Here is a 12,792-nt window from a genome sequence, read left to right as displayed (position 1 = left end):
AACATCTGCCTTGTAGACAGGTGGAAGAACAAGATAACTGCCCAATATGTGTGGCTGCAAAGATCCAATGTGCACAGGTCATGTCCCTTACACCCCTCGAAGTCAGCAGGGCAGCCATCATATTTTGTTTTGCAACCAGTTTTTACTTGAATATCTTAAACCACAAATTACTTTGTTCCTATTTTAAACTATTTTGGGAGCTATTCAAGTGTAAAGGCAGAGGAAAAATATGCTAGATAGATAAACAAATACTATATAAGAGGCAATAAGTAATATTTTGCGAGTACAGTATGAGTCATGTTTTCCCCTGATACACATGCAAGTAATCGCTAGACGTTCTAACAGGAATATGTCTGTGTGAACTTATTCCATAGAAAAATGAGAAAGTAGGAGATCTTTAATCAGGATTAATGTTATAGTACATTATAGTACAAATTACACGTTAAAAGGACAGAGTAATGTGCTTTCCTAGTTCAAAAATTAGAGAACTACATTACAAAACTAGAGAAACTAGTTATTAAATTATCATTTCATAATTCTGCTAGAACATGTACCAAATAAAAAAATGATTTTCAGTACTTTCAAGTAACAAACTGAATCACTCTTAATATGTATTTTAGATCTACCATCACATAGAAAATTTATGGGAATTTATTTATAAATTTTAATAATAATAATAATAATAATAATAATAGAATATTAAGGAGGAAATCTTACTTCTCTGAATCTAATTGAGCCCTTTCTGCTTGACTTCGTGCAATCCGACATTCATGTTTTAATCTCTCCAGAAGTTCCTTGAGTTTCTGATTGGAATCTGCCAAGTCATTCTCTGACTGTGAAAGTGAAGCCACTTGGAGCTGCAAGTCATGGATGCGCTGGAAAACAAATATATTTCACAAAAGTGATTTAATGGCTTTATGAGGCTCAAGAGTCTATCAAGTTGAGACTGCATATGCAGAAACTGTTTTCATCATGTCAGATTTCAAGGTGGACAGACATGTCTGAACAAGTGCACAGCCAATATGTCAACAGTCAGTGCCTTAATAAAAAAAAGGGGAAACTCTACAAGGTTCAAAGTAAGCATAAGTATACAAAGATCCTGTTCTCATGCTCTCACTAGTTTGTGCCCCACAGCCCTCCACATATTGAGGGTAAACACACGCAGAACCAAGCCCAGGACAGTGGGGAATGCTCATCACTGAATCCAGAATCCTGCTACACAGAATCATGCCCAACTGCAGGACAACACCACTGAAGGGTAGGGTAGGCCAGAAAACTTATTTACTTACTTACTAAAATATAAGTAAATCCTCTCTTCCTGCTTTTTCCACTTATGCAAAGGGGGAATGTTTTAGAGGGAACTCCTGAATAGGGCTAAAGAGAAGAGGACAACTCAACAACTATTTCTCATGGTAACTAAAAAGGTTTCTGTCTTCACAGGCAGCATATTCTTCATCACTTGTTGCTGATAAACAACTCAGGAGGAAAACTGTCTTTGTATTCCTAACTGTAATCTTCCCAGAACCATTTTGGCCAACCAGACACAAACAAGCTCTTCTTTGGTTCCTGAAAAGCACATTCAAAACTGATAAGCCCAGCATTTAAAAAAGCAAATAAAATTGTACATATTGCATCTACTGGTTTCAATATAAGCTGCTGCAACTCAGCACAGCATGATCTAACAAATTATCTTGAGAAAATGGAAGACCATGACTCCAAATCATTACCTGCTTTAGATCTGTATTTTCACTTCTCTCTCTTTCTAGCTCCTCAACATTTGAAGCTTGCTGTTGAAGCTTTAGTCTACAAATCAAGACAGCATTGAAATTTAAAACTTTTCTATAAAACTGAAATCAAACTAAATTGATACAGTACCTCATACAGAGTGTATTAACAAATTGAATACGTGTCCAACACTACAAAGCTGGGCCAAAGCTAACAAAATGAAATTCATCATGGAGAAATGTAAGGTACTGTACTTGGGGCAGAAAAATGAAATGCACAGATATAGGATGGGGGACACCTGGCTGAATGAGACTACATGTGAAAGGGATCTAGGAGTCCAATTAGACCACAAGTTGAACATGAGTCAACGGTGCGACGCAGCAGCTAACAAGGCCAATGCGATTTTAGGCTGCATCAATAGAAGTATAGTGTCTAGATCTAGGGAAGTAATAGTGCCACTCTATTCTGCTTTGGTCAAGCCCCACCTGGAATACTGTGTCCAGTTCTGGGTACCACAATTAAAAAAGGACATTGAGAAACTGGAGCGTGTCCAAAGGAGAGCAACTAAAATGATGAAAGGTCTGGAAACCATGCCCTATGAGGAACGACTTAGAGAGCTGGGGATGTTTAGTCTGGAGAAGAGAAGGTTAAGAGGTGATATGATAGCCCTGTTTAAATATTTGAAGGGATGTCATATTGAGGAGGGAACAAGCTTGTTTTCTGCTGTTCCAGAGATTAGGACCCGGAGCAATGGATGCAAGCTACAGGAAAAAAGATTCCACCTCAACTTCCTGACAGTAAGGGCTGTTCGACAGTGGAACACACTCCCTCGGTGTGTTGTAGAGTCTCCTTCCTTGGAGGTCATTAAGTTGGATGGCCATCTGTTGGGGATGCTTTGACTGAGAGTTCCTGCATGGCAGGGGGTTGGACTGGATGGCCCTTGTGGTCTCTTCCAACTCTACGAATCTATGATCCTAATCGAAGGAGGCTTTGTCCAATATTAAATCAGCCTTTACAGCAGGGGTTTGCCATTTTTTGCTTCCAAATGGCTTCTAGAAGCTGTAGAGGATTTTTGTTGTATTTTTGGCTCCTGAGACTGAAAGCAGGCCTTATTTTAAAATAAGAAGGAAAGGGGGAAAAATACTTTTCTGGGACTAAATGGCCTAAGGAAAATGGCCTCTACACCCCTGGGGACACATGAGGGCAAAACAATTTGAACTTTTTTTGTGAGGATGTTTGGTATGGGTGATATTCTCCTGAGGAGAGTAATACAGGGCCCTCCCCTCTAACAGTTGCCACTCCAGATTTATAGCTTTAACTTAAAGATTAATTCAGCATAAGATTCTACATAGAATGCAATGGAATATTTTAATAACGGATGATGAGCTAATGAATTCAGCCTGTCTTTGGAACATCTAGCAAGTGGGCTTACAAAGGGGCCATATGTGAAATATCCCAGCTAGTTCTAATTCAGGGGACAAACAAAAGGTGACGTGGTCAATAAAGCAATTATTACATAAGTAAAAAAACCCAAGACATATATATTGTGGATCTGGCAGCTATGGTGGAAGTGGCATGTAATTGTCTTGTATATGAGATACAAAGTACAAGACAGAAAGACATGTATGTCACAAGTATAAAATGAATATATTAAAAAGTCATTAAAAATTGCAGTGATAGGTTTGATTTTCTAGCCTCTTCTTTTATTTGATCTATCCCTTATATACCCTATGACTTGCTCATCTGATTTACTATTAGCTGAAAATGTGGCAGTATAGATGGATGTGAACATGGGACAGAATATATTAAATGATCATTGAGTTTATTTATTAAAAAAAATCAAAAGATGATTTTATTGCATGCATCCCTCGGGTGTTTAGACAGAGGGCAGGATACATACATTTGAGTTAAATAAGTAAGCAAGTAAGTAAATAATAAAGTTGGCAACAAGATCTTAAACCTTTTAACATAATTTTTTCACAGGTTGAAACTAGGGACAAAGTTGAAGGAAAAGGCAGGGGCGATGCTAGGGAACCAGATCAGAATGGAATACCATGAAATGGAAATTTGTTTCAAATCAGGTTGGATAGCTAGCCACACTTTTCTCAACTTTAATAAAATATAATGGAAAATGTGATAAAGTGGTTTAATATCAGTTTCATAATACTTTATAGTGTATAAGCCAGCTTACCAAAGGCTCTGAGTTTACGTATTACTGTACCTCTGTACTACAAACAGATGTAGAAAGCTAGTTGAATTGGAACAGAAAAGGCTGAAAAATATATTTTTTTAATTAAACACACACTTGTATCTTTTGCTCAACTTTTTTTTAAGAATGAACATTTTTAAAAAGAAGAAGTGTATTCTTAAATACAATTAAAATACATTACCTAAGATTCTGGATCTCCCTTTTGGTAGACTCCTCTGCTAACTGCATAGTGGACAGCTTCTCTGCATATTGGTCCTTTTCTGATTGTCTCTGAGCATCTTGCTCTACTTTTACTTTCTCTAGTTCTGCCAATTTAGTCTCAAGTTCTAACCTGAAACAAGTGTTCAAACTGTGAACCATACTGATATCATGCAAATATTTTATAGTTCACCCACCCACCCACCCCCTACCAGCAGCACACTAAAGCATGTATATAGTGGGACCCTCAGTATCCACTGGAGTTTGGTTCCAGGAGCCTCCATGGTTATCAAAATCCATTGATACTCAAGTCCCACTATACATAAAGGCATAGTAATATGGCGTCTCTTACATAAAATGGGGGGGGGGTTTGTGAATATTTTCAAATCATTGTTGGTTGAATCCATGGATGGAGAATGTGTGGATAAAGAAGGCTGGCGTTATCTTTCTCCTGTACTAAAAGAGCACCTGATCAGCTTGGGTGACATAGGTCCAAAACACACTGCAGAAATAATTTAGTTTGTGACCACTTTAACTGCCCTGGCTCAATGCTAGGGAATTCTGGGAACTGTAGTTTTACAGGACATTTAACCTTTTCTGTCAGAGAGATCTGGTGTCAAAATAAACTACAGTTCCCCAGATTTTCTAGCACTGAACCAGGGCAGTTAAAGAGGTCTCAAACTGGATTATTTCTGCAGTGTGTTTTGGACCATTGTCTTAGAATTCTATGATTTCTGAGCAAGAAGGGAAAGAATGTACTTACTTTTCCTCCTGTAACAAGGCAAGTTTCTGGAATTCTTCTTCTTTTGCAGCTTGTACTTTGCGTATTAATTCACGATCCTTTTCTGTTAATAGGACTTTGTGCCGCTCAAGTGTTGTCTTAAGTATTTCATTATCTGAACGTAATTCTGTACATATATATTTTAAAAGTAACTATCCAGGATTCATAATTATATTGCATATGTAAAATAACTGAAAATCCTTAGGTATAAATTGAGAAAACAAAACATAAGGCTCACTTATATACCCCATACTTTATTGTCTACTCTAAAGCTCACCTTTGGCTGGTCTTTGTCAGCTATTTATTTCAAAACAGCTTTAGAGGATTCTCATGACCATTAGTAGGTATAAGATGAGATTCCCTTATCAAAAATGCTTGGAACTAGAAGTGTTTTGGATTTTGGTTTATTATTATTATTATTATTATTATTATTATTATTTGTATTTTGCCTTTACCTAATGGAAATGGGACCCAAGTCTAAACATGAAATTCATTTCTTTCATATACACCTTATACATATAGCCTTAAGATAATTTTATACATACGGTATTTTTAATAACACCGTGCATGAAACAAAAGTTTGCGTACAATGCACCATAAGGAAGCAAAGGTATCACTCTCTCAGCCACCCTTGTGAATGATTTTGGAGTATTTTGGATTTCGGAATTCCTGACAAGGGAATACTCAACCTGTATTCAAGTTAATAAGTCTAGAATTCAGTTCAGGCAATATTAAGAACCTAACACTTTAATTATATATCAAAAGTATTCAGTGATGTATACTGTCAAGTAATTTTTGCCTATGACTGCAGCCTAATTACCTGAGGAAAAAGTATGAGTTAAATTGCTTTAACTTAGACTGGGCTGTATTATATACATAAGGGGTAAAAACACTTAGACACATCAGTCCTGAAATTATTCACATATGTTCATATATTTGTAGATTCCTATAATTATAAATAATATTGCAGATACTTATAACATTTTGATTCTCATTGGTGAAGTATTGCCACATATTCCTGTGATGATAGTTGCAAAGAGGAAATACTCAACTACACTCATGCTAAAATGCTGTTATATGCCTCATACCATAGAAAAAGACCACACCAGAGTGTAAACACAGGAAGTATTCAAACATTAGAAGTTTCTCCTAAATTCAGTTATCTAGAAGTTTCTCCTAAATTCAGGAATAACTGCTGATATCATCTGGCCCTCCCCATTATGTTTGCCTTTATGAACATAGAGCTGGGTGTCGTGAGACTATATGGACAAAACCAATAACAACATTGAATGCAGAGCATTAACATGAGAAGTTTCTCAGTGACATAATGAAAATATTCCTTCCTCTGCTTCTTTCACCAGATACAATTGCTGCATGGCAGCACTTTACTGGATCATACTTATTGTTACTATTAGTTGAACTTCAATGTTTTAAACTGGCATCTTTAACAAAACATCAAGGAATAAATTGTTACCATCCATTTCACTTTGAATCTTGTTCTTTTCTCTTTCTATCTCACTCCTAGCTCTTGCTGATTCCAACTTGATGTTTGTTACTTCTAACTTGTGTGAATGCCTAAGTTCTTCAACCTACAGAAAACAAATTTAGATGTTTAGGAATACCTTCCACTTTCTTTTAGAGGTAGGATTCTCAAAATCATTGTCCTATTTTGCTGGGAGCAGTCCACCAATCAGACATATGTGTGTGATCCCCATACGGACTCTGCATAAATATACTTTGAGAATCCATAGGTACGTTTAAAGCAAATGTTAATGAATGAGAACAGGCCTAGTTTCCACTGTACAAGTGTGCAACTAATACAAATTAAAAGCACCATTAACCAAGATCTAAGATACATGTGGCCCTGAGAGGACCACATGTCATCCCATGCTGCACAAAGTGCTACCTTGTGTGTAGAATTTCCTATTTGAAACAGGGTTTGCTTGCACACTCGTTCATATATATGCACGCAAGAGCAGGCCAATTTTATATAAAAATCATATTCGCTGGAGCTGTCTGACTGTATTCAGTTAGCTTTAGCATCCAAACTAGTGACAGTTTCAGCCCACCAGTTTTAATTAAACAGATGTACCCAGTTTGCGTGGTTCCCTACGGTTCTGTTTACACATTCTGCAAGACAATCTGTCACTTCAACAACCCAAGTGTTTATGCTAGAAAAATGCTAGTCTTAACTACACTATTAAAACATCAGCCCAGTATTTGGCAGTTACTGCTACCATCTATCTTCTTTTGTCACTCTGCTAACTTTGGAAAAGAAATGCTGCCTTACAAATCCAACATAGTCTAAAACTAAATGCAATGATCTGCCTGTTTCATTAAAAAAACCCACTGCTTTTCAAAGAAAAATCAAAACACTAAAGATAATTATTGCCTGAACTGAAACACTATGTAGTTTAGGCTTTTCCAGTACAGTAATTACAGGGTTGGTGAGAACTAAGTAGCTAGAGAAAAGCTCTTGTATCCCATTTGCAAAGTCAAATGTAATCACAACCTGCTAGCATGTGAAAACTGCAAAAAGTTTAGAATGACAGATTTTGATTAAGTAACTACTGTTGCACTTTGGATGTTTCTTTTTAAAGAAGCAGCTACATCTGAAATTAGTTTAATAAATAAATCATTTACAACCCTGTCATTTCTCACTACAGTACTCTGATTAGTAAAGTAATTTTGAGGTTGTTTCTCTTTAAGTAAAGGCCATGCTGGGATGGAGGTGGGAAGAAATACCAATCACATTCTCAAATTAAAATGGGCAGATTTGGCAAATTTCTTCACCTTTTTTTAGATAGCATAGAACATGCCAATTACAACAGCCAAGCAGATTCATATAAGGCATATACAATCCACTCCATATCCGCAGACTTGTCATCCGCAGATTTAAACATCGACGGACAGCAAGCCCACATGGGGGGGGGGGGCGGCAAAGGAGGAGGAAGAAAGAGGTAGAGAAAGAGGTGGCGGCAGTGGGGGGGAGGAGAGGGAGAAGGAGGAAGGAAGGAAGAGGAGAAGTGAGGTAGCAGCAGTGGAGGTAGAGGGGGGAAGAGGATGAGAAGGAAGAGTGGCAGCGAGGGGAGAAGAGGAGGCGGGGGCAAGGAAGAGGATAATGGGAGTTGAGTATCTGTGGATTTGATATCCAAAGGGGGATCCAGAATAGATCCCCCCCACTGATACCGAGGGCCCACTGTAACATGTTTGGTCACAAGCTAGTTAAAGGTAAGTACCAGCTTCTTGACTTGGGCTCAGAAACAAATGGGCAGCCAGGCAGTATCATATAACAATGGCTGCCTATTTGTTTCTGAGCCCAATTCGAGATACTGGTGCTCCCCTTTAAAGCTCTAACTGGCTTGTGATCCAAACATCTGAAGGAGCAACTCTCCATTTACTATCCTGTTCATTATTTAAGACAGTCAGAGATGTCTCTTCTTTAAAGACCTTGGGCTCATTACATGTCAAAAAGACAGGAAGCCTTCCTGGCACACAAATTATGAGCATCCTCTGCAGGGGAGTGCAAGTGGTACCAATACTGTTATTCTTTTAGCATTACCTTGAAAAGGTGTAGATATGGAATCCATGCCCTATCTTGCTATCATCTGCTGTCACAATTGGGACAGTCCAGAAACCCTTTAGACAATCTAGGAATTAACAACCCATGACTATGACACAGCGCAAGGCAGTTTATCTTGCTCATAATAAAAACAACTATTAACTGTAACTTGTGGGTGTCATTCTTCAGGAAAGAAATCAAAAGAACAAATTGGTTGGCATGTTTTCAAGAAAACTCAATGGAACGTACAAATATGGCTTTTCAAATACTAAATAATGAAAAGATAAAAGGAAAGAACAGAATATAGTTTGTTCCAAAAATACAATTAGCAATAATGTTTCCTGTAAAATCTCTGAAAATATGGTCTAGACATCATAAAAAACTTACTTTAGTAGTCAAGGCATTGATCTCTCGTTCAGCTTTATGCAGCTTGCCTGTTAAGAGTGTATTTTGCTCATTGCTCATCTGCAGTTCCTTTTCAACACGCTCAAGAAGCAGCTTAACAGATTGTTTTTCTGCCTTAAAAATTAAGAAAAGGAATTTTATATTGCTTGAGAAATGCCTTTTGAACTGTAATCCTAATCCTATTTAGCACACAAGGATTGCTATCAATATGTTCTTGTAATAGGTATCTTTTAGATTTCCTTTTTAGAGTTAAATCTGGTTGAAGTTTTTTGGTACCACCAGATCATAAGATTTCCCATTAATACAATTTAGACTGAAATGCTTTTTTGGAAAGGTATATAGTTTCTCCATGTTTTAACTTAACAGCATCTAAAGTTTTCCTGCAAAAGCACAGAGGCATCCTGAGAAATTCAATGTTCCCTGTCTAACAAACCTATAGCCTCACAAAAGATGGAGACAAACTGAATCTCAAAGGGAATATCTTTTTGTGTTGCTAATGGAATTTGAATTTTATTTCCTGAACTTTGAAATGCTCTGTCTCCCAGTAAAAATAATAATATTTTTTTTATTTCTTTCCCACCTCTCCTGAAGGTTCAAGGTGGGGTACAACATGTACCCACATGTGCCCATAATACCTACATGGCCAGAAGGAGGAGGAGCTTTGCATGTATGAACATCCCTCCTTACCATCTGAGCTGAGAACAACATCTTGACAAAATGTACAACTCATAGGGGTTTTTCCCCCCTTTATTATTTTTAACACCTTTGCCTGATGAAGCCAGTTCTTGCAACATGTATATTGTGCATTTTGGTTGACTCCATAAAGGTATCACTGCTTTATGTATTTTGGATACTATTGTGCTATGCAGTATTAAGTTATTATTTTGTACTTAGTACATAATTCCTAGGTTCAAATTCGTCCTCCTTCCCCACAATACTAAGAGCAAAAATGTTGCTTCCTCTGTCAACTAATCATAGTTATTAGTTATGTCTGAAGTAAGAATTGATACTAGTAAAGATGGTTTAATGCAAGAAATGACAAAAAGGTGAAAATGAAAACCAACACTTCTGATCCCCTTTTCCCAGTCTCACTGGAAGAGAAAATGGGGGAGGACATTAATCCAAAGCCTGTTCAGGTTTGTTCAAATCTGCTAAACTAGGTTCTAACATAATGTCCAAATACAGCCACACAGCTGAAAATAGCCCCCTTTTTATAAGAAGGGATATGGAGAAAGGAACTAGCCTGCTCAGTCCAAGATCTTATTACATGTACATAAGAAAAGTATTAAGGAAGTATACAGTCTGCCTAATTAGCTCCCATCTGATCTTGGAAGCTAAGCAAGGTCAGCCCTGGTTAGTACTTGGAAGGAAAACTACCATCAAATACAAGGTGCTGTAGGCTATTCTTTCAGAGGAAGGAATGGGAAACCACTTCTGAGTATTTATCTCCTAAGAAACACCTATGAAATTCACAATGTTGTCATAAGTTAACAGGCACTAATCAGAAGTTGAAGGTATACTCATGCAGAGATATATAGTGAGGTTTTAAATAAAAACATTCACCGCACTATTTAGGGATAGCTCAGTTTCCCATCCTTTCCCCTCTGCTTGCTATGCATACAGCACAACAGAAGAAGGACTCCTTGTGTCCCTTTTCCCTCCTGTACCTCCCGTTCTACTTGCTACATCTGAATGGGATATCAAAGTTTCTGTTCCCCCCTCTTTGGTACTCTGAACAGATGCATAACTCCTATAGATGTGTTGATATATGGTTCAACACCAACTTGCTCTTGCTTCTTTGTTTAGGGTAGGGGCATTTATCATCCTATGCTGGCTAGATCAGAGTGTTAGTCAACAACATTTGGAAGGCCACACACTGCCTACTCTTGCCATAAATATTCTGAAGTAAAAAGGAAACCACAGCAGTCAGTGATACTGGAAGGAGAAAGGAAAGGGGGGAAAGTATGGGAAGTCATTTTTGTTCTCTTGTATTCTCCTTAGATATTATTTTTCCTTGCACTAAATAGTCTAAACAGCACTATAATATATTATTGCTGATCTCTCTTGTAGAATTCCTCCCACTTTATACTTTATGATACAAAGTAAGATATATATTTATTATTTCAAGAAACATGCTTGTTTATCAGAGTATTGGAAAATTATCTCACTTCAATTTAAATCATATGTATTAATAACCTTATTAACATAATTCTATACTATATGATTACTGTCAATATTATGATTAAACAAATCTTCTAAATAATTAGCAAAGGTACATTTTCAGTACCGCTTTGTTAGGAACTAAATTTATGTGTAATTGCAGGAGAGAAAACTGAGAAAGCTTTAAAAAGAGAAAGTGAAGTATGAACCAATGGCTTATGTGAGTTCAGGTCTATGGCCAGTTCATTCATATTCACACAGAGAGAGACACGCATTCTTTTCTTATGCCCTGAGGACATAATTTCTTACCTCAAGGGTTCTTATCGTTCCTTGCATCTCAGATAGCTGACGCGCCTGCAATCTCTGAACATTGTCTGCTTGGATACCAGAATTCTCTCTCTGGGCTCTAATTTCTGCTACTTCAGCTTCTAATCCTTTTAGTTTCTGTAGCAGCTGCGTCTTCTCTCTTAGTAGAGATTCCACACGTTTGTTATCTCTTGTAGGATCAACACTAAGGAGCTGATTACGCAATTCTTCTTTATCTTTATCCAGTCTTGCTATCTGTAAGTAGTTGAACATAAAAAAAATATGGATCCAGTCCAGCTGGAGACTGATCAGTGCTCAAGTATGGAGAAATGCCACAGGGCTCAATGCAGTCCTTCTCCCAATTTGCATCAATTCAGGAAATGCAAGCCGGAATTTGAGATCCATCCATGCTTACTACACTCCCATCCAACCATGCAAGGCATTCAAACTCGAAAGGATGACTAGCCTACATGGTATACAAAGAGTGCAGGCGGACGGTGGGTGGAGAATAAAAGTCACATTTGGGACACCTATTCCATGGACTAAAGGAGTGAGAATCTATCACACACAAAGCAATGTGTAAGCACTCCAATTCAGTCAGGCCATACATACTATATTGTTAAACCAACTGATCAGAAACAAAACCAATTAAATTGATAAGCCCTGAGACATTAATGAACTCTTTAAAATTTAAAAATGGTTCCAAAATGAAAACACTACTCTATTTTGTCAGCCTCCTTCTGACACTGAATATAAGATAATCTTTGTCTTATTTAAGACAGATTTTCAGCCAGGAAACATCAATGCATTTTTATATCAAAATATTTTATACTTTCACTTTGTTATCAACAGCAGTAACAAAGGAATAAAACAAAACATAACAAACCATTTAAACATTTCAAGATGTGTATGTGCTGTAAAAAGCATGACTCATTTCTGAGTAAACATGTACAGAATCATACAGTAAGCTGAATATGCTGGGGTTTTTTTCCTGTTCCTTTGAGAGTTAACAAAATTCCAAAGTCATGAATTATAATATTTCTGGTATCATTGGATTCAAAGCTATTTTTAAAGGTAAAACTTCAAAATTCAATAAAATTAAAATACTTTTCTTATGCTATGAATTACCTCAGATTCATATTTTAATTTATTCTCTTCTAAAATACGGGCATGCTCTTCTCTCTGATGCTCAAACTCTGATTTGAGGAAAGTATGTTCATATCGAAGTTTGTTATATTCTGTTCTGTATTTTTCTACTTCCTAAATTTAAAAAAAATATATGTGAATGAACAGAAGAACAAAAATGGATAAAGAATATAAAAACATCCCCCCAACAAGATGGACAAATTAAGTATTTTGGATACAAACAGTAAAACTCTCATTTTTATTTGTATAACTGGGATCCAGACTGTCATTCCACCATGGCTCAGGTGTGGATGACTTCAG

The 12,792-nt window shown here is 37.0% G+C and overlaps 1 protein-coding gene across 5 annotated transcripts in view; it reads right to left on the bottom strand.

The window, feature by feature from the left end:
• CEP83 (centrosomal protein 83) overlaps nt 1-12,792 on the bottom strand; it is a 28,860-nt gene that overhangs the window by 6,531 nt on the left and 9,537 nt on the right. For all 5 annotated transcript variants that reach the window (XM_042470024.1, XM_042470027.1, XM_042470026.1 and 2 more), the window contains 8 exons: nt 12,475-12,606; nt 11,350-11,601; nt 8,863-8,994; nt 6,388-6,502; nt 4,896-5,040; nt 4,116-4,265; nt 1,728-1,803; nt 718-875 (listed from right to left, as the gene is read on the bottom strand). In XM_042470024.1, coding sequence (XP_042325958.1) covers nt 718-875; nt 1,728-1,803; nt 4,116-4,265; nt 4,896-5,040; nt 6,388-6,502; nt 8,863-8,994; nt 11,350-11,601; nt 12,475-12,606 — 1,160 coding nt within the window. The remainder of the gene's footprint in view (nt 1-717; nt 876-1,727; nt 1,804-4,115; nt 4,266-4,895; nt 5,041-6,387; nt 6,503-8,862; nt 8,995-11,349; nt 11,602-12,474; nt 12,607-12,792) is intronic.

The sequence above is a fragment of the Sceloporus undulatus genome, chromosome 5, assembly GCF_019175285.1.
Source record: "Sceloporus undulatus isolate JIND9_A2432 ecotype Alabama chromosome 5, SceUnd_v1.1, whole genome shotgun sequence".
Lineage (NCBI taxonomy): Eukaryota > Metazoa > Chordata > Lepidosauria > Squamata > Phrynosomatidae > Sceloporus > Sceloporus undulatus.
Note: the sequence above shows the minus strand (reverse complement) of the source record. Positions and strands in the feature narration are given on the sequence as shown.